Source organism: Leptonotus elevatus, chromosome 15, assembly GCF_054856555.1.
Source record: "Leptonotus elevatus isolate MCC_2025b chromosome 15, RoL_Lele_1.0, whole genome shotgun sequence".
NCBI lineage: Eukaryota > Metazoa > Chordata > Actinopteri > Syngnathiformes > Syngnathidae > Leptonotus > Leptonotus elevatus.
In genome coordinates this window covers 13,801,276-13,824,043 of record NC_141253.1, presented here as the reverse complement: position 1 = coordinate 13,824,043, position 22,768 = coordinate 13,801,276, and the positions used below count along the sequence as shown (strand labels likewise).

General features: G+C 36.5%; 1 protein-coding gene across 3 annotated transcripts; it reads left to right on the top strand.

The window, feature by feature from the left end:
- Positions 1-746: 746 nt before the first annotated feature.
- dbh (dopamine beta-hydroxylase (dopamine beta-monooxygenase)) lies at positions 747-22,026 on the top strand. 3 transcript variants are annotated; one of them, XM_086096973.1, is made up of 13 exons: positions 747-822; positions 3,140-3,484; positions 6,686-6,832; positions 7,538-7,795; positions 9,531-9,707; positions 13,132-13,234; positions 16,105-16,271; positions 16,481-16,624; positions 18,597-18,635; positions 18,731-18,790; positions 19,889-20,016; positions 20,119-20,278; positions 20,676-22,026. In XM_086096973.1, exons 2-13 carry the CDS (start codon positions 3,152-3,154, stop codon positions 20,787-20,789), a joined length of 1,830 nt encoding a protein of 609 aa, XP_085953099.1. In that variant the 5' UTR covers positions 747-822; positions 3,140-3,151; the 3' UTR covers positions 20,790-22,026. The 3 variants fall into 3 exon arrangements, with proteins under 3 accessions (XP_085953099.1, XP_085953100.1, XP_085953098.1); XM_086096972.1 differs by lacking the exon at positions 747-822 and having other exon boundaries at positions 2,832-3,484; XM_086096974.1 differs by lacking the exons at positions 747-822; positions 20,676-22,026 and having other exon boundaries at positions 2,829-3,484; positions 19,869-20,016; positions 20,119-20,262.
- Positions 22,027-22,768: the final 742 nt, after the last annotated feature.

Genomic DNA, 22,768 nt, shown 5'->3' with positions numbered 1-22,768 from the left:
ATCTTTTATACATGCATTGAGAAATGTATTATGTAAAATCTAATATCTTAAGAGCACGTATTTTGTCCTACAATTTTTTAAATAATTTTTTTCAATCATACATCTGATTTGGAAATGTGAGGTTCTAAGTGGCTCTCCAGTAGCACTGATGAAAAATTGCAGCATTTATTTATGTTTTGTTATGTCATATCTCAAATCATCTTTTCCCAATGAAATGAATGGAAATCGGATATTTTGTATACCGGTTGGAAATCTCTTCTATTTCCATAAAATGTATCCTTTAAATTTAACAGCTTCCATTGACACGATGCCGACTGTCAAGAATAAAATAAATACATAAACAAATAGATAAATGAATAAATAAATGCATTTGGGTATTTTTGGCATCACACTGATTTTTTTAATTTCTGCATGTGTGTATGTTCTTGTTCCAGTCGTCTTGGGGACAGGGATTGAAAAACCGACAGGCTCACCACATAAACACCAGCACGTGCGCACACATGATCACACTTGCGCACAAAGCTCTGTCATCTTCCTCCTAAATCCCTTCTTCAGTACCCATCCCCCGTTTCCCCCCCATGCTCTCTCTGTGCATCACCCCCTGTGGCGAAAATGCCTACAATGTGGCGTCTGGACTTGTTTGTGTTTGATGACACATCGGCACAAACGTGACCAACGTGTATGCATACGTGACAAACCACGGAGCTGGTCACGTGATAGTTAGAGGACACGTTAAAGGAAATACGCTCGGACCTCGCCGACGATACATTTTGATTGCATTACAGGATACGAACCATCTCGACCACATCTCCACTGCCCTTGGTTTGTCATTGTTTACTGAAACTCGATCCCTTTTGTCCAGGGAAAGACAATTCAATGTTATCATATACAAAATTCAATTAAAAAAGTGCAGGTCTGTATTCAGGACACATGAAGCTACGCCCTGGATTTAAAGGGAACCTGGAATTGATCAGATTAGCCATTTACAGTATAACTATAACACGAGCTATTCCAAGTACAATTGAAATTGACCAGGCTGCTACATGTAATCACAAAGTCATATTATCATATCAGAACCACAGTATTGTGCTAAACACTCAGTCACCATGCTGCCCACAAAGCAAAACCTAATATTGCCTTTGTATACAAACAGTTATGTCCCTGGAGTGTATGCTCACCCGTCAACATGTGTCAAATTAACCAAATTAGCAACTGTCTACTTCAGAAAATGGACATTTGATGTAACAAGTAGTATACTTATAATTCCTATTTGCTCTGCACAATTACCTCACCCCCTTCTGTGGCACAACCAAAGTCAACTTAACATTTGTATTTGGTCAATAAAATTAAATAGATATAATAGGCGCATTGCGAATTGCAAAATGTAAAAAAAACAAAAAAACAAAAACAAATTTGTGTGTGTGTATATATATATATATATATATAGGTAAATTGCTAATTGCCACAACATTGTAAAAAAAAAAAAAAAAAAAAAAAAAAAAATTGTATTTGGTAAATACAATTAAATATATACAATAGGTACATTGCTAATTGTTGCAAAATTGTAAAAAAAAAAAATGCATTTGGAAAATAAAATTGAATAGATATAATAGGTACATTGTTAATGGCTGCACATTTGGAAAATAAATCAATAAAATGTGTATTTGGTAAATAAAATTAAATAGCTATAATAGGTACATTGCTAATTGCTGCAAAATTGTAAAAAAAAAAAATGCATTTGGAAAATACAATTAAATAGATATAATAGGTACATTGTTAATGGCCGCACAATTGTAAAATAAATAAATAAAATAAATAAATACAATTTGTATTTGGTAAATAAAATTAAATAGTTTTAATAGGTACATTGCTAATTCCTGCAAAATTGTCCCCAAAAAATGTATTTGGTCAATAAGATTAAATAAATATAAAAATAGGTACATTGCTAATTGCCACAAAATTGTAAACATTTTTATTTGGTAAGTAAAATTAAATAGACATGATAGGTACATTGCTAATTGCCACAAAATTGTACATTATTAATGGCCGCACAATTGTAAAATAAATAAAATAAATAACATTTGTATTTGGTAAATAAAATTAAATAGATATAATAGTGCATTGCTAATGGCCACAAAAAAAATCATACATCAAATTTGTATTTGGTAAATAAAATTAAATAGCGATAATAGGTACATTGCTAATTGCTGCAAAAATAAAAAATATAAAAAATAAATTACATGTGTATTTGGTTAGTAAAATTAAATAGATATAATAGGTACATTGCTAATTGCCGCAAAATTGTAAAAAAAAACAAAAAAAACAATCTGTTTGATTAAAACTTAAATTTTTTTTAAATTGAAAAGCAAACATTGAATCTAATTTAAAGCAATGCCCCATTGATATAACTACGAATGATCATGCCAATAATAATATTTTTTTTGATTATACAATATGTTATTTTTGCTTCCCATCAGTACTCTAATGTGAGGTGGGGTCACCTGTTACACACACACACATGCTCCCTCAGGGGATGCGCTAACCTTTTTAGGCAACTTTAAAGTGTCCATCTTGCGTGTGCCGGCCGTAATTGGCAGCGCAATTTGGTTGTTTACAGCCCGAGGAGGGCGGCTTGAGGAAAGCTACAAATGCAATAAGTTGTTTATGGCTCCACAAATGCTTGCTGCCTAACTAAATAACACTGTCAAAAGGTCAGATTTCTTTGAAAAGCAACGATGTGATATATGCATTTTTTTTTTAAAAAAGGAGAGAGCAATAACACTGATGATTGTCATTGATAATGTCCATGGTAGGATTTGGATCAATTAGGCTATGGCAGACGTGCACCATCATGTTTGACCCGCGGGCCTTCTTGGACACAATTGAATTGCGTTCAACAAATAATAGCATTAGTCTGCATCAAAACAGACAAATCGCTAAGGGAGGAGTCTCTTAAAAAGCACAGATTGGGTACGAGCGGGTGAGACGACGCGAGGAATGATACTCACAACAAGTTGGAGACGCTGTTGAGCTTCAAGGACATTTTTGAACTTACATCTCATATACTTAAGAGTCAACTTAAAATAAACGTACACGTGTTTTGACCATGAGGATCCTGAGCAAAGAATTCCGCCTCCAGGACGTCACCGTCATGTACTTCACCGCCCTGGCCGCCCTCATGGTCATCCTGGTGGCCTCCTACCAGGCTCCCTCCCACGTCACAGTGGTGGAGCTGTCCCGCCCCGACTCCAAGCCCTCGGACCTTTCGCCGCCCGCGCTGCCAATGCCCTTCCGGATGCTGCTGGACCCGCTCGGTCGGCTCCAGCTGGCGTGGAACATCAGCTACGCCCGGCAGGAGGTCTACATGGAGCTGAAGGTGGCCGAGCTGAAGTACGGCGTGGTGCTGGGGATGTCCGAGCGAGGGGAGCTGACCAACGCTGATCTGGTGCTGCTTTGGAACTCGGGAAGGAAAAGTTACTTTGGGGTGAGTCAATGGACAATATCATCACCCTCAGTAATGGGGTTTTTGGATTTCAGATGCATTTTTGAGTAATGTACCTGACGGCTATAGACGTCAAAAATTCTTTTGAAATATTTCTATTAGTTTCACTTTTTTTTCCCACTTTTGTTAACAAGAAAACCTAGAAAAAATGTATTGTACATATAGAACAGATATAACATTTGTGATTAATCTTGAGTTTAAATAATTAAGTAATCAAACAAAAAAGAAAATATAAAAAAATTAGGGGCGTTTTTTTATTGTAATTAATCGCAGGACTTCAATAGTTACCTCACGATTAATCACAAATTTTATATGTTCTAAACGTACAATACATTTTTTCTAGGTTTTCATACCTTTGTTAACAAAAGTGGGAAAAAAAGTGAAACTAATAGAAATAGTTCAAATGAATTTTTGACGTCTATAGCCATCAATGGCAGTGAATGAGTTAATAGCAAATTAATTTGAAGATGAAGGAACTCGTGGACTCCTGCCCATTTTGTTCATTGTAAATTAAAACTAGTCCCCAGTCGCCACAAAATATATACATAAAATATGCCCAATATAACGAAATTGTATTCGTATTGGACGGGCAAGTAAAATAAAAAATTTAAATAAAAATCCACTGCGACAAAAAATTTAATAGAAAAAAACAAAATTAAGCAAAACAAAACCCAATAATCATTTAAACTACATGGACTTCTTTGTTTGTCATTGTTAAAACATCCATGCCGCTTATACTGTTCAGCATTTTTAAAACAACTGCAATTAAACTGACTGTACTTCAGTACAAATGTTTAATACTGCGATGGGAATCATTCACAAAAGACATTTTGGTTGGTGTCAGGTTGTGGTCGCTTGACGCAGAGAGCAGACTTCTATCAGGTTCTGTGTAATAGTTTGATGGTAAAAAAGGTGCACATGCGGTTCGCCGGGTGCAAACAAACGTGACCTCTGCACCGGAGGCCATTCGAGAGCACAAATGACACCCTAATGAAGGAGGAGGACGTCAGGCTCCGCAACAGCGCCGCCGTCACCACCTGTGCTCGTCCATTGTTGAAAACGCTGTTGTCAACTGGCGGACACGTTTCGAGGACGGCTGCAAGAGCAAATGATTTATGCACAGGGAATGTACACGCCTCTTAATCAATGCAATAATCCATCGGGGGTTGAATGAGAAACTTTCATCTTCGTTGTTTATCTTCGCCAGACTATCTATTTTCTTTTGCATTTGTCCTTGTTTCAGGTGAGATGGAGTCTATCTCATTTGACTTTGGGCAAACGGGAGACCACACCCTACCAAATTTATTGCCCACGTCTTACCAACATATACACACGCGCGCACACAAATAGGCATACATACAGTACGTACATGCATATATATTATTGTATGGATGTCAGTCAATTACAATTCTTAATCCTAATTCATCACAAATTTCCATAGTTAGCTTGCGATTAATCGCTAATTCATCACACATTTTACATATATATATAATAGGGGTGTGAATTGGCTAGTACCTGGCGATTCGATGCGTATCACGATTCATAGGTCACGATTCGATTTGATAGCGATTAATCCCGATGCAAATCTATAAATTGATTATTGCGATTTTTTTTTTTTTTTACTCAAATTTAGAAAATACAAATCAGTTAACTTGTACATGTACACTGTAAGATTTGTATGAAAATGTATTTATTTATCTGAAAATTCAGGCTTATAACTGAGCCACTGCATTTAACAAACAGGATGCAGTCTGTTTCATGTTTGAACAGCACTGAAATAAAATATTATGGCTTAATGTTCCATTAATATAACATTATTCCATGCTTAATGTGTGAATCCTAACCCTAAGTAAGACGTTTTGTTGAATATTCACATAAAAATTGCTGTTTAAAAATCGAATCGATTCGAGAGTGCACGCTGTAATATTGCGATATATCGGCGAATAGATTTTTTCTAACACCCCTAATATATATATATATATATATATATATATATATATATATATATAATATACACACACAAACCCAATTCCCCAAAAAGTTGGGACACTATACAAATTGTGAATAAAAAACTGAATGCAATTATGTGGAAGTGCCAAATTTTCACATTTTATTCAGAGTAGAAGATAGAGAGCAGGTCAAAAATTGAAAAAGCTGTTTTTTTTACAAGTGCAATTGACTTAGCCACTTATTGCTACCTGTTCCAACTTTTTTTTAGATTTATTGGCACCATGAAATTTACAATCAACATATTTTTCCCTTAAAATGATTTAAACTTTTCACCTGTCATCTATGTTCTATTCTGAACAAAATAATGAAATTTGGCATTTCCACATAATTGCATTCAGTTTTTATTCACAAATTATGCATGTGTGTGTATACACCCACACATGCATAATTTGTGACACACACACATTTATTTATTTATTTTCTGTTTTCAAAGTTAGCAGATGGCAAGTACTTAATGAAGACTACTCTTTGTCGCCCACAGTTTTGTATTTATTTATTTGTGGAACTGTGTGTGAGAAATTTCGACAAAATCATCGAACGCAACGCTGTACAGGATACCACTTTTGAGAACCGGAAATAGAAGAGTCGATATATGACCGCCGCAAACTGTGTCTTTGCGCACATGTATTTCAGATGGACATAAAAGAGTGTATGGATGGATGGTGAGATGTGTGCAGGCTCTTATGTAAGAGGAGCACAGACAAGTATAGCACTAGATCTTGGGTGCTATTCTGGACTAAAATACGAAGAAAAAGGTGCGAAAGTTAACACCAGCGGACGGACGCAGCTGCTGCAAAGCACACACCGTGGTGACGAAGACAATAATGCAATAACTATAATGAGATTTATTATAGCGCTTTCCCATGGATACACTTAACAATATTTTCTAATCAGAGTTTGCATTTGTTGTGCTTAAAGGTATTTTAGTTTCCTCCTACATCCTTCCTCTAAAAGCATGCATGCTTGGTTCAGTGAATATTCTAAATCGTCCATAGGTGAATTGGATGCTAAACATTCCAGGGTGCTCTAAAAATAGATTTCATAGCACCCTGATTTTGGACTTTTTACAATTTATGTGTGTATGACATTTGTAGACAAATCTATTGCGCAAATCTATTTGAAGTCATTTTGACATAATTTCTAATGTTCCCCATTTGTGGTGTTTGCTTTCAGGATGCTTGGAGCGACAGCGAGGGCAAAGTGACGCTGGACAGCCAACAGGACTACGATCTGATAGAAGCCAAATGGAAGTCCGGAGGCTTCTACTTGCTCTTCAAGAGATCCTTTAGCACCTGTGACCCCAGAGACTACCTCATTGAGGTGATACCGTTCATCTCCAAAGGGTTGCACATGACATTTAAGCAGTTTAATGACACTATTAGCTAAATGATTGTTCAAGAATAAATCCAAGAAAGCCTTGTGAGAAAATGCTTTACAAGGAAAATTCATAAAAATGCTAGTAATATTAAGACTATTGTAAACTTTTTGTATCGTAATCTCGATTTTCATCTAACAGTATTGCAACTTTATTTTGTAACATTAGATATATTTTCTAGTCATATTACAACTTATCTTAGTTAATAAACTTTAGTAAACTTGTAATATTACAATATTTTTTTTTATTTACTCTGCATACCCGCTTTCTCAAATTATGACTTTATTCTTGGTAATATGATTTAAGTCATAATATTAAATATTTATTTTTATATTTATATTTTTTAACAATCTTTATTATTAAAGTTGTAAGATAATAATTATTTAGTCTCTTGAAAATAGTACTACATTTTTATAACATTCAAGCATCATTACAACTTTGTTCCTATAAAATAATTTTGATTGAGATGTTTTCCGTATGACATTCTGACTTTATTTTTGGCATTATGACATGTTCTAAAAACAAGTTTCTCATATAATATAATACAAGATTAGTAAAATAATTTAAATTACTCAATTTATTGCATTATTTGTTCATTAATAATGGAATAATGTGAATTATTGAAATTATAATGATTTTGCTTTGGTTAGGAGGGAACGGTGCACATCATTTACGGCCTCTTGGATCAACCTCTTGCCTCACCGGAGCAGCTCAACCTGTCCCGCATCCACACGGGCCTTCAACGCATCTTGATGCTGCGCCCCGACACGCCGGCCCCCGCGCTGCCCCACGACGTGCAGACGCTGGATGTGGTGGCGCCCAACGTCGTCATCCCCACTCAGGAGACCACCTACTGGTGCTCCATCCACAAGTTGCCCGAAAACATGGGCGAAAATCACATCGTCATGGTACGAGGGGGAGTCAAGGGGTGGAGATAGTGCACAAGCTGCAATTATTGCGGCTTTTTTGGTAGCATCTGGAGGAAGCAAACAACAGATGGACTGTCATGCTTGGCAGGAAGAAGCATACATTATGGGAAACGCAGAAACACCACAAATGTCATTCCTATGCAAATCTGCTTTAACATACCGTAGATTTACACCACTGACACTTTGATGACAATAAAGTATCTGCTAGATTTGCTGCAGACAGGATAACTGATATATCAACATTACTGTACATCTTATCAAAGGAATGGGTTTCTATTAATTTTTTTTTAATCATCCTGTTAGTGGTTAAAACAACTGTTACATTCTTGGTTACTTATAATCCAAAGTAGTGTTGAATTATTTTAATGTATTATTTTTTTATATGATACTTAAAATTCATTCACTGCCATAAACTCCTTAAGAAAAAAAGATTATTAAAAATTAGGGGAGCGACAGGCAATACATTTTTTTAAATTGTTATTAATTGTATGACTTCACTAGTTAACTCACGATTAATCGCAAATTTGATATCTGTTCTAAATGAACAATGAAAAAATACCCTAACCCTAAAATTGTTAACAAAAGATATAGTTAAAATGAATTTTCGATAAAAAAGAAAAGATTATTAAAATTTTGGGGCGTCAGGTGATTAAAATTGTAATCATAATTAATCGCATGACTTCACTAGTCACGATTAATCACAAATTTCATATCTGTTCTAAATGTACAATAAAAAAAATTATAGCTTTTCATACTCGTGTTAACAAAAGAGAGAGAAAAAATAACTAATAGAAATAGTTCAAATGAATTTTTGACGCTTTTAGCCGTCAATGGCAGTGAATGAGTTAACTGGCACCGCTAGTTTCACATGTAACATTTATCGTTTTTTTTTTTTAACGTATTAGTGTTCATGGTTAACTTTTTATAATTTTAAGAGTCAATTAATTTGTTTAGCTAGGTTTAGGGTTCCACAATGGCTAGCTTCTGTATAATAATAAAAAAAAAAAGTACTTAATTTTTTTGTTCTCATAATACCTCAAAGGTACAAATTAAACCCTGTGATACAGGTTAGATCTTCACTTATTATATTTTACTTCATTAGTTGTTGTTAACCATTTTTTTTTTATACTTGTAAGGCTGCTTTACTGGCTAGCTGCCTTCCATTAAATGTATGAATGTTGCCGTATACTAATACTTAGCAGACAGTCAAGTAACTTGTAACCTAGCCAGACCCTGACTCGCTGTTGTAAAGTAAAGTGCTTTACAGTTTTAATATGTTATTGTCGTCGTTAATTTTCCCACTCAGTTGCACGGCCACTAGCTAGCTAGCCACCAGCTAGCTAGCTGCGCAATGTCACTTAACAAAAGTTGAGTGGTTTGGTTTTATGTATTATCCTTATAGTAGTTAACATTTTTGTTACAACTTTAAGACAGTAAACTCACCCTAGTATGAATCCAAGCAATATCAAGGTACGTAGTGTTTTATAGTTTGACATTTTGACTAAAATGTTACTTAAAACATTGCCTGTGAAGTTGTAAAGGTTTTATGATAGCTAAAGGCTGACATTATTTAAATTTTCTTAATTATTTGTGTGTATTTTTATTTTCTTGATTATATGCCGGTACAATAATGGAATAATTATGAGTATTAGACAATAATGCTCACAATATTCTTGCGTATATAACACAGCATTTTCTTTCTTTTCTACGTCAGTACGAGTCAGTGATAACACCAGGAAATGAGGCCATTGTGCATCACATCGAAGTATTTGAATGTTCGCCGGACGACCGCGACGTTCCCCAGTACAGTGGCTCGTGTGACAACAAGATGGTGCCGGCAAAACTCAACTTCTGCCGCCATGTTCTGGCTGCCTGGGCCATGGGCGCCGAGGTATGATGAAATCTGGATGTTTTACCCTTAATACAGTGAAATTAAATGTCAATGACTTTATGGTAAATAGGAATAACAAAAGGCCTTGAAGATCAACCAGAATCCTAGATGTCTCCAAATAATAGAGTGCAGTCGCAAGAAGCGTCTAATTGGAGAACTTGGAATTCAGTTAGATTTTTTGGTGCAATCCTCGACTGTATTCATTGGAGACAGACTCCTACTCAAATAATGTGAAAGCCTGGAAGTGTCTGCGCAAAGTCTATTACTGTGCAGCCAGTCGGTATGTGGGAAGACAATTCACAAGCAGGCAGTCACACACAAAGGCTTGCACAGCCACACACATACAAGGAGAAAAACAAACTGGAAGAAATACAGTGGGTTCAGCTTTAAAAGGGGCATTCCATTGGACTCAAATTGAAATAAACTGAACAATACACAATAGATAAAGAACATCTGATGTGTTTTTTTTGGAATGTGAATTTTGTCCCCCAAATGTAAATTTAGCTGAATTCTTGCTTAAGATTTGTTAAAGATTCAGATTTGCTGAGATCCTGTGATCTTTTTTTGTGTGTGCTGAATTCTGGCAAAGGTTTTGCAAGATGTTCTGCAGATGTTCTTATAAGATTTGATTAAGTCAGATACAACTTGCTTAGGTCTAAAAAAATGTTTTTGAGTTTTCGCACACCGGCTAGCAGCTAGCCGCTAGCTGCTATGTTTGTCTTGCGAGGCTTCCCAAGATTTGCTAAAGTCTCACGAGATTTACATAAGACTTGTTTAGGTCCTTCACGTTTTGTTTCAGTCTTATGATTTGCAAAGGTCTAGTGTGACTTCTTGGGGTCAAAAGATTAGCACAAGTTTTGTGTTGACTGAATGGCGCATGCTGGGGCCTTGCACGATTTAATAATGTCCTGACAAAAATTTATAAATTATTGCAAAATTTACTTATGTCTCATGATATTTGCTGGGCTCCTGTGAGACTTTCTTGGGTATCGCAAGATTTGTGAGATTCACTGGAGACTCGCATATCTGATTGGGTCTCATATGATTTGATAGTCTTCCAAGACTCACTTGGGTTTTACAAGATTTGCTGAGACTTTGCAAGACTTAGGTCTTAGTCTCACGGGAATTGCTCAGGTCTCATAAGATTTTCTGAAGTCTTGCAAAATTTACTCAGACCTTCAAAGATTTGTCTAGTCTCACATGACTTGAAGTCTTGAGAGAAGTGTTTAGGTTTTGCAAGACGTGTTTAGGTCTCGCAAGATTTGTTGAATTTTCATGAGATTTGCTGAGGTCTTGTAAGACTTGTTTAAGATTTTGCGAAGCCTCACAAGATTTGCGGAGTCTTTAAAAGATTTGCTGAGCTCTCACAGGATTTACTTAACATCTCAAATGTTTTACGCAGGGTCTTGTAGGACCTACACAAGTCTCTAAAGTTTCTTGCTGATGTCTTGCAATATTTGCTTAAGTCTCAAGTGACTTTATTAGGTCTTGCAAGAATTGAAGATTTGTTCAGTGTTTGCGAAACATTTAAAACACAAGATTTGCTGAAGTCTCGTGGTATTTCCTGAGGTCTCATAAGATTGCTGAAATTGGGGTCAACTGCCCAACTAGATCCCCAAATGTTGGCCAAATTCAAAATTTCAGATAATTAGCGCATTGAAATCTGGAGGTTGTACTTTGCTTCTTGTGTAGTTGTCATCCTGAGGACAAAATAGGACATTTCGTGGGACGCTTAATGAGACTTATGGACATTTGTAGAGGACACGAGTAGACCAGTTTAAATAACAGATAGTAGGTAAAGTTTAGTGCAATAAGCCGAAGCTACGGCGCAGCCATCTGAGTGGGCCAGCAAGCAGTGGGGGGGGGGTGTCACATAAAACAAAGAGGACAGGGGAACAGGGAGCCTGTCACCATATTTCTGCGCTCCCCAGCCAGGCTGCTCTCTGATTGGATTATGTGTCAGCCAAACAACAACAAGCGGGATGCCTCCCTTGCCTTGTGTGAGCCGTGAAGACGAGATTAGGTGGGAAATATTCAGGCCTCTTTCATCACCTCGTAATAGCGTTGTTCAATTCTCCCCGGCAGCAGCACACACAAAAAAAATGCGACCTTGCAAAAATAAACACCAACTTGAGCGCGTGTGTGCAGAGGAGACAGCGAGTCTTCAAATATTTTTGCTTTGCCGATAAGAACAATAACATTATTCAATCTATAAAAATAACACTCCTCAACTGGATCAGCAGACGGCATGTGGGGTGCATCTGGTGCAAGATTAAATGATGATTAAGATTGAATCAAGATTTCCCAACCAAGATACCCCAAAGGCTTGTTATTTTATGGAACATCACGGAGAACGGAGCAGAGCCATCTTACGCATTGACGAAATATGGCTCGGTCGGAAAAATTGCATTTTTTTATTCCATTTAAGGATTTAAGTAGAACAAATCTAATGCCGTTTTCTATGTGTACTTATGGTTGTTTTTTTTTGTTTTTGTTTTTTGTGTTCAGCAAAAATTGTGTCAAATAAAGACAGACAGACATACTATGTCTGCAGTGCATGATTTTCGGTTGGCACTTTTTCCCATAATGCCCGTAATAAATCATATAAATTACAAAGAAAATGTTTACTTCATTTTCGAACATATTGATATAATGTAGGCTAAATGCTAAAGAAAAAACAAAAACATTTTTAAACACTCTGTGGCGTTATGAGAAAAATGCTAAGTTTTTAGCATTTAGCCTGTTTAAAAGTACTTGCAAATAAGTCGAGAGAATATTTGTGTGTTCAAACTTATTTAAATACGGTACTAAAATACGTTCTAACTAGGGGTGTCAAAATTAGTGTGTTAATTTTGAGTTAATCTAAAGTTCCTTTAAAGCCACTATTTTTTTAACGTGCGATTAATGACCTTTGTAAAGCCTGTATTGGGGGAATTCCAATCGCAATGCAGCAGACATGTCCATGTCAAAATTTAGAAGTAATACATTTAATAATAATGCATATATTTGTGGAGACTGTGAAATTGTATTTTACAAAAAAAAAGGATAGCTCTTAATATGAAAAGAAAAAAAATGCACTGAGCCATCACCAACATCTTACAAATGCAATTATGCCATCTAGTGGCAGAAAAATGTCCAAATCAATATCAGACACGTTTTTTTTTTCTTTTTACAGTACAGTACTGTACATCTTTTTAATATTCTCTATTTTATGAATTATTATGAAATTACTGTATCAATGACTAAAAGATAGATGCAGGCATATTTGTATTTAACAATTCTTCCCACTTTTATGTTAGCAAGAGTATGAAAACATTTTATTGTACATTTAAAACTACAGTATTGAAATCATGCCATTAATTACGATGAAAAATTATAATCGCCTGACACCCCTATTTCTAACATACTATGCGTGTGTTTGCAGGCGTTTTACTACCCTCCCGATGCAGGCCTCCCTATTGGCAAGCCAGGTTCCTCAAGGTTCCTTCGCCTGGAAGTCCATTACCACAACCCTCTCCTAATATCTGGTACACACACACACATGCACGCGATCACGCACACACGAACGAGCAGCAGGAGAGTGTTCCTGAGAAGCTGCGGGCTAATTTCCAACAGAGCAATTCATTTTCAATGTTCCAGATGACGCTTTTCATCTTGGCCACACTCGTCATTACAGACTCTACACCGTGTTCTCCTCATGTGACCTTCAATGCTATGTTCACATATTGTATTCTCTTTTTTTTTCATATTTGAGGACTCTTCACCTTGTTAGCAAAGATTCACACACTGCTGCAACATATTACTGTATTCAACACAGCGAAGGACAGAGCAGATATACAGTACCTCATGCAGTGACAATACAGTACATGTTATTTCCCCCCCACATTATTGATGATGCATGATGATGACCCCTGCATCAAGTTCCACAAACAATGTTCGAGTGGAGTTTGAATGCTGTTGACAAACAAGCAACTATGATAATTACACTCTCCTCTTCTAATGGAGGGGGATGTCAATCAGTACAGTGACGGGCTAATTCACGTGCGTGCGCCCTACCACCTACTCCACAAACACATTTTTAATTTTTTTCCTACATGTATCTCATATGCAGAGTTCAATTTCTTACTGTTTTTGGGGTAATTTTAATAGCGCATGTATTTTAAACATAAGTTCTGCTTAGCAACAAGTGGCCAAACTATTATTTAATTTTACAATTATATATATATATATATATATATTTTTTTTTTTAAAGAAATATTCATGTTTTACTCAATGTCTTTATTTTGTATTTAACATTTTATTTGATCTCTTTTGATATCGTTCAACTTATTTTCCAAACAGAAATGCTCTAACTAGTATATTTTACAAAAATATGCTCTATTATTAACATCATTTTAAGTGTTTGGGAAATATCATTTATCACAAAAATGCATTAAAAACAAGGGATGCGCAAGTACTGATACCAGATATCGGCATCGGGCCTATACTATTTTAAGGTATCGGTAGTCATGTCTTGTGGCTGTTTTATGATCAGGAACTAGAAATTCGAATAATTGAAAATTGACATTAATTACATGCAATTTTAAGGAAAATTGTATATTGGTATATATCATTCTTTAAAATTATCTGCCATTATTTTTCTCCTGGAAATTGTATGTATCAAAAGTGTTAGTGGTCTCTGTACTTGGTAGTGGTATCGGTGATTACATGTAGTTCTAAGCTATACAAAACTTACAGCGTCTCTAACCAACCAATCAGAGAATGAGAAAATACTGGACGCCACTTGGAGCCTTGACCCTATGGAGGTGAATTTGACATCTGATTGGTTGAAGAAAGTAAAAAACGTTACGTTGGCCAGCAGGTTTGTTTGTTAGGACCTTTGGGCAGATTAGATGGCCGTGACAGCAAATAGGCCAGCAGAGAGGTCCTTGCTGGATTTGACTGTCCCCCACTGCTGTCTTCTAACACAGCCTAGATCAGGGGTCAGCAACCTTTTCTGTCAAAAGAGCCATTTTAGGCCAAATAAATAACAACAAATCTGTCTGGAGTCGCAAGACATTCATTTTCTTCTACCTTTTGTTTGTAAATAGTTTTAGGTTTTTGAGGGTAACTTTCAATACATTTTTTGACTTTTCTGTCTATTATTATTATTATCTATTTTTGGCAATTTTATGGACATATTATGGTAATTTTCTGCCTCTCTTCTTTTTTGGGAATTTTTTTCTACCTTTTTAGCTAGCAATTTTCTGACATTTTGGCAATTATGTGTATTTTCTGGGATTTCCCCTTTTTGGACATTTTGAAAGTTTTCTTTTCTGCCTTTTTAAAATTATAATTATTGTTAATACATTTTCTGACTTTTTGGGCAATTCCAAAAATATTTTATGGTAATTTTATGCCTTTCTTTTGTATTTGGACATTTTTGGACATCTTTTCTGCCTTTTTATTCAATTGTGTTATAATTTGGGCAATTTTATGGTATTTTTTTTGCTTTTCTTCTCCCTTTTTGGACCTTTTATGATCACTTTTTGGACATTTTTAGGTAATTTTTAAAAAACAATTTCATGGACTGATTTTTTGGGGGGAATATTTAATTATAATTTTTTTTATCTAAAGCATTAAATGGAACCCCGACTGCTCTATATTATGCATTTGGTTTTTACTAACATAAGTATGAGATACTTTTTCCAAAAAAATCTTTCCAGTTAAATAGATTTTGTAGAAACTTTATTTGGACGTACATTCTCTGTAGCATTCCTAAAGGGACGATCAAAACTCTTGAATGCGTCTGGTGAATGACGAGAGCACGGCGTCGGCGTAGGGGAGGGTGACGCTACCGATCACGTGTTGTTTCTTTAGGAATGCTACGAGGCTTTCTTTATACGCGTTTCACATTTCTCGTAAATAACAATGGCGGTTTCCTCAAAATGTATTAAACTGGAAATTATTTTTGAAAACTGAATCTCATAGTTATGTTAGTAACAATCAAATAAATAATATAGAGCAAACTTGTCATTACAGTCGGGGTTCCTTTTAAATACATATAAATATGTTTAAAGTATTAATTTCTACAATTTTTTTTAGAGATCCACAGGGAGCCACAGGAGAGGGACCAAAGAGCCACATGTGGCTCCAGAGCCGCAGGTTGCGTAACGATGACATTGTGATTTGTGCCCCAAGTCAATGACATCTCAATTCCTCCTCTGTCATCCCAGCCTGAATGTCCTCTAACAAACCTACGAGACATAAACAACATCCGCCTTAAATCACTCACTCATGAATGCTTATGAATATCCTGCTGAAATTATTCTGCCCCGCGAGCATGTGAATATGTTACAGGGAGTAAACGGACCGCACGTAAGGCGCATTAACGATCCGCGACGTCGAATGCGTGCAGGCAAACGTGACTCATCGGGGATAAGGTTACATTACACCCCCAGTCTGCGGCGCTACGACGCCGGGATCATGGAGCTGGGCCTGGTCTACACACCCATCATGGCCGTCGCGCCTAAACAACACGCCTTCTACCTCACTGGATACTGCACCTCCAAGTGTACACGCACTGTAAGCACAAAGTGTGGCTTTTTCAAACATTTATTGAAGTGCAATTTGTAGTTTTATTTTTTGTGCAATTCTAATTATTATGCTAGTGTATTTTTTTTAAAATATTGGTTATTATGGTTGTACTTTTTGAGGAAGCCGTAGCAGCCTACTGCTACCGGTGTAGCAGAATCTATTCCCGAATAAGTGATCACCTTGTCTGCTTTTAATAGGCTTTGCCTCGGGGCGGCATCTTCATATTCGCGTCGCAGCTGCACACGCACTTGGCGGGCCGCGGGGTGCGCACTGTCTTGGTGAGGGGCGGTAAAGAGGTGGAGGTGGTGCAGGAGGACCAACACTTCAGCACACACTACCAGGTGAGCGACAAGCAAGAGCCTCTTGCAGGAGTTGTGTTTTTCCGACAGATTCAAGGACGTGCTGGGAATGTTGATTTTATTTTTATTTTACTAAATTGTATATTATATACTATGTAACCCCTGCAGACCCAAATTGTTTCCGCTGGGCAATTTTTATTTTATTTTTTATTTTTATTTTTTACTCTTCCCACACAAGAACAACATGGACATTTTTTGGGGTGTTTTTATTCGTTATAGTGAACGCCAGCATTCTTAACAAGAGAATCATGCAAATTAACTTGCAATTGGTTAGCTAGGATCCAATCATGAACCAGAAGTGTTGACATCATCCAAATTATGCGTTTTATTGGTTTGGACACGCAAATATGTCATGTCCACTGCAATTATCTATGGGTCTGGATCTCTTATACTCTGCTGCCACCTGCTGACCGTTTTTGTAAAAACTAGCACTGCTTAAACCGTTCTCTTCTGTTCAGAGCATCAAAGCCTTCTGTATGTTCCAGCACAGCGGTGGGCAAACTCGGTCCTCAAGGGCCGGCGTCCTGCAAGTTTTCGGAGGTTTCCCTGCTGCAACGCAGCTGATTCCAATCAACAGGATCATTATCAGGCTTATGCAGAGCTTGTTGATGAGCTGATCAAATATCAGCTGTGTTGGAGAAGGTTAACATCCAAAACCTGCAGGACTCCGGCCCTCGAGGACCGAGTGTGCCCACCCCTGCTCTAGCACAAAAAATAATAATATAAAAAACACTTTAAAAACGTATAAATACTTTTTGGGACACTGGTAATATTAATAGAACGTATATATACATTTTGGGGAGCAAATTTATAAAAGCATATTACATAAATGATATAAAAGTATTTTTATATCGAACAACGGTAGTCAATAATTTTAAATATTAGAGCAGAAATAAATGATTAAAATATGTAACTTTTCTTCTATTTACATTGTATTATTCATTTTAAATACTGCTAAATTCAGTTGAGAACATAACGTACACACTACACAGCATACTAAAATGTCTTGTATATCTCAATTCAAAATCGGATAAGTTTAATAATAATAACCAGTCAAAAACAATAAATAATAATAAAGTGCAGTACAGCTAATGCATATTCTTTATCAAAAAAAAAATCTTCAAAATACATTATATTATTTTACTTTTTTTCATGATTTTATTAGGTTGCATATTGCCAGAATAAACGTATTATATTTTACGTACTTCATCATCCAGCATGGTCACAATTTAGTGATCAATTTCTATTAAAATAAATGAACTTATCTCTTATGTGTCATTAACTTATGTTGATATTATATGATTAAATGTAATTTGCGTATACTGTACTGTATAGTGATGTTTTACCACAAAGATTTATTTTTCATCTGAATGCAAATGGCAGACAAAACAAGTCAATTGTTTGCAAACATGAACAAGTCTATCGTCCTTTATAACATCTGCATCATTTTCTTGTCACCATCACAAGTGGCGAACATGCGCATGAACATTAAAGGAGACGGCGACAACTCATCTGCCCAGCTGCCTCCAACAACGTCAGCCTACCTGAGTGGTGCTGCTGTTTAAGCACTCAGCCTCGTTAGGAATATTAAAGCTGCTTACGCACGCTGTCAATGGTCGGCAAGGCCGCGTGCTATGAAAGCTTGCAGCGAAGCCTTGACAAATGCTTGGAGAGAAAAAAAAGGAAGAGGAGAAAATCCTTATTCATTTTTATGTGCTTTAAATTTGTGAATAACATCAGGTGTGCTAATGAATGATTCAGCCATGTAATGCTTTTAATTCACAGTAAGAATTAAGAAAAGAAAAACAATTGACTTCTTCTCTGTTTTATAGTGGTTTCATTTAGTAGTCTTCACTGATTGGCTGATGAAGTCACATGGTTGTGCGACGTCCATTCTGACACGAGTTCAAGTAACCAAATATGGTTCCTTGTGCCTATTTTTTTTTTCTTATAGACTATCCGAGTTCTGAGGAAGATGACGAATGTTTTACCGGTGAGTATGAAGAAGTAGAAAAATAAAATAAATACATAAAATACTGTCATTAAACTAGAGTTAAAAATAAATAAATGGTGTACTTCTTCTGACAGGGCGATGTCCTCATAACAAGGTGTACTTACAACACAGAAGATAGGAACAAGCCAACTGTGGTGAGTAGCTATTACAACACAAAGGCCATCTATAATAAATAAAAAAAAGTCTTTACAAACAAGCTTTTCATTTGATTGTGATGAGGAAATGCACCGCATCATAGTCATTTTTCCCCCTATTATGTAGCCAAGTGATTTCATTTCCATTACAGGATAAATAAAGTATATATATTTTTTTTAAATCTACTGCATCTGTAATCACAACTTTCGAAACAGCTCTCAATGCGATACAAAGCAGTTGTACGCCACTGCAGGCTATTTTTCAAATGTATTTATTGTACTCATTATAATCCCTCAAGGGAAAATTCAACTCACACTTTCCTGTATATTTGGATTGCATTGTAGACTGGAGAGAAACACAACAGGACATCTACATATTCTCGAGTAGTATAACGGCCTTATTTGCCACTTCACTGCTGCTATTGTAATCGTATTGTCATATTGCATTATATTGAAAATCTGCACAGTATGTAGATCTGTTCTTAGGTTTACTGCTGCTATCCACTCACTTTTGTAAACAACACGGGGGGAAAAAAGTGTGTGTGTGGGGGGGGGAGGGGGGGGGAAGTCAACCTTAAACTTTTCTTGACAAAAATATGTTATATGTGACCTCACTAGTCTAAACATGACATTTTAATTAATATTACAATTGTGGAATAAGACTTATGAAGCAAAATCCAGCCGTATTTTTTAAATCCATCTCAGGGGGCGGCCATTTTGCCACATGCTGTCGACTGAAGATGACATCACAGTTGCTCAGGGCTCAGGCAACGACCAATCACAGCTCACCTGTTTTCTGAAGCGGAGCTGTGATTGGTTGTTACCTGAGACCTGAGCAAAAAAATGTGATGTGACATCTGTGATGTCATTGTCACTCGACAGACAGCAAGTGGCAAAATGGCCGCCTTCTGATATTGATAAAAAACTGCTGGATTTTGCTGCTTAACTCATATTCTACTATACAATATTAACCAAGATACTGTATTTAGACTAGTGGGGCTGCATAGAACGTATTGTGAAGAATTTTTGGCGGGGTTGATTTCCCCTTTAACTTAAAAAAAAAAACATGGGATACCAGCCTTGTCCGCGGTTCCTCAGGGTGGTTTCGGCATCATGGAGGAAATGTGCGTCAACTACATCCACTACTACCCTCGCACTCAGCTGGAGTTGTGCAAGAGTCACGTGGACCTGGATCACCTACACAAATATTTCAGCTTCATAAACAGGTCGCGTGCAATCATCCATCCATCAATCAATCAATCAATAATTAGACCCCACTCCGACTTCCCTATCAGTCGTGTGACCTCAAAGTGTGTCATTGTTGTTAGATTCCAAGGAAAGGAGCAGTGTGTTTGTGGCGACGACGGCGTGACGGAGCAATATTCTAGACTGCAGTGGGACGACTTTGCCACGCAAGTGCTGGACTCGCTTTACAACACGGCGCCCATCTCCATGCACTGCAACCAATCCACTGCACGCCTCTTTCCTGTGAGTCTCACAAACTCTCAACTGGAATTTCAAATGGACACATACAGAATCCATGTTGGAACATTCAGTACACTCTAAAAACAGTTAGGTCCAAAGTAATCCAATTATGGATAAAAAATGGACCGATCCACTTTATGGGTCTATTTGACCCAACTTTCTGGGTTGGTTTTGGGACCCACTTTTTTGACCCAAGTAAAGGATCTGACCAACGTTTATGAGTTGTTTTACACTAAAAGATACATTTCTTGACTCAAAGTTGGGTCAAGTTGACCCATAGTTGGGTTCTTTTAGACCCAACTGTTTTTAGAGTGCACAAACTAGTATTTTTCTTTTTTAAGAAATTCCTCCTTTTTTATTTTCATGAGACCAATCTGACATCATATGCTTGTTTCTCCAGGGAGAATGGGATAAACAGACTCTACCTGTGGTAAACTCCCCACTCAAAAAGCCCCCTTACCCGTGTGAGGTGGGCACGCGCCCCACCAGTCGCCCGGATGTACCCCCGGTCTGAGCCAAGCCAGGAAGGAGGCTGGCCGCACGTTCAGCCTAAGGAGGAAGGCCCCACCCACTTCTGCATGGGGCAAAGTTACGCTGCATCCATTGTATGTGTTTCATCAGCTCATTGATGACTTCCCATTTTAATTATAAGCTTAGAAGTAAAAAATCACTGTCTTGTTGTGTGGAGTGATGTGTTGATGCAGGGTTATGATAGTTTTGGAATTTTAGTTCGTTTTTATTTTGTTTTAATAGTTAATTAGTAACTAGTTATAATATAATATAATAATTAACTCATTCAAACCCAAAAATTTGTAAACACGTTTTTTAATACTTTGTCCTTCACTCCGAAAAACTTATTTATACGTGTTTTATGTGTTTGTTTGTTTTTATGCAAGAGCATCCAGAAGGCTTTGATGTAGCTTCTGACATGAAGAGGTGGCTTAAAGCAATTGTAGTTATTAAAAAAAACTGCCAGCAGGTGGCAGCAGAGTACAAGAGATCAGCCAGGGCCGTATTGCAACAAGCTCTTTTTGTCAGTGTTTTCACGAGGAATGGGCATATTGATGAAATGTAGCTATATGCTAATGCTAATTGCTGCAAAAATTGAAACAGATACAAATATCCTTCCTGATGAAAGAAGAGACGGTAATCTTTCTTTTGGTATGTTCCATGTTTTTATAGCAATAGAACACAATATTCTGTGGGCCTTGCAAAATCAGTCAAAATCCAGTAAAACAGTCGGGAACGAAGGGGGTTGCTTCAGTGAAAATGGCTGGAAGTGAATGAGTTAATTCTAATATAATTAGTAATGTATTTAAATAGTTTTCAGGGTAGGTCTGTTATTTTTTTATTAGTTTTAGTTTTTTTTTTAAAATGCTTACTTTTAGTTTAGTTTTATTTAGTTTCAGTATTAGTTTTCGTTTTCTTTGTGTTTTACTTGTGCACAATATTTAATAAACACCATGGTAAAATGAAAAAAAAAAAGTAACGCATTTCTTACCTCGCATTGCATTTCGGCTGAGTTAAATGAAAAAACAGGCGAGCCGAGCCATTGGAGCCAAAAGTCAAGCATGCAAAATTGCCGCCAAAGAGCGACGTCATCTGAAGGTGCTTTTCTATTGGCTGTTGCAAGATGACTTCACTTCGGTGTATCACACTTTCAAATGTCCTTATTCCGGTTAATATCAAAATAAATATACTTAAAATCATCTCTAAAGACTCACGCATTAAATGAATGACCAAAGACTAAAACAAAGGACATTTTCGCTATAATTAGTTAGTTTTCGTTTTTTAAAAAGCATTTTTATTTGTTTTTGTTTTTTTATGAAAGTGTTTTTAGAAAATGTTTTTGTTTGATGCGGGGGGAGGGGGGGGGGGGGTACTGTGAAGAAAAAAATCTAAGAAATTTTTTTAATCAAATATTTACTGCAGTTGTGTGCCTTGCTTCATTCTATCCTTTTATACAATGACAAATAGCATTTCAATTCAATTTCAACGATTGTGTTTGAAAGCATGGAAATATTCAACGTCCTTATTAAACATTTGAGAATAACCTACCGAGTTTTACTCCATTGTATTCATATTTAGCCTTAGTAGGATGAAAATAATTATGGTAGATAATTAATAGTTGAAGCTGAAGCTAAATAAGATTCTCAAACATACTAAAATACTCTCACACGCACTACTGAATACATTTTCAGCTGCATGACAGCATTTCATTAACAAGTAACTAACAATATATCAATCATAGTGTGTTGATAATGCACGTACCAGCATCTGCCGCATTAGCGATACGGACCAGCTGCTTGCTTGAACAGAAACACAGTTAAGACCCAGCCAATCAAACAAGCAGGATTCATCCAATTTAAGCTGAGAACCCGATGGCCCATTAGAAGGATGGATTGGCGCAGGCAGACACCATTATCTCAATTAAACTGAAAGCGCCGTCATTCAATTTGTTTTTGCAAACAATTTTTCCACATAATTAGACGA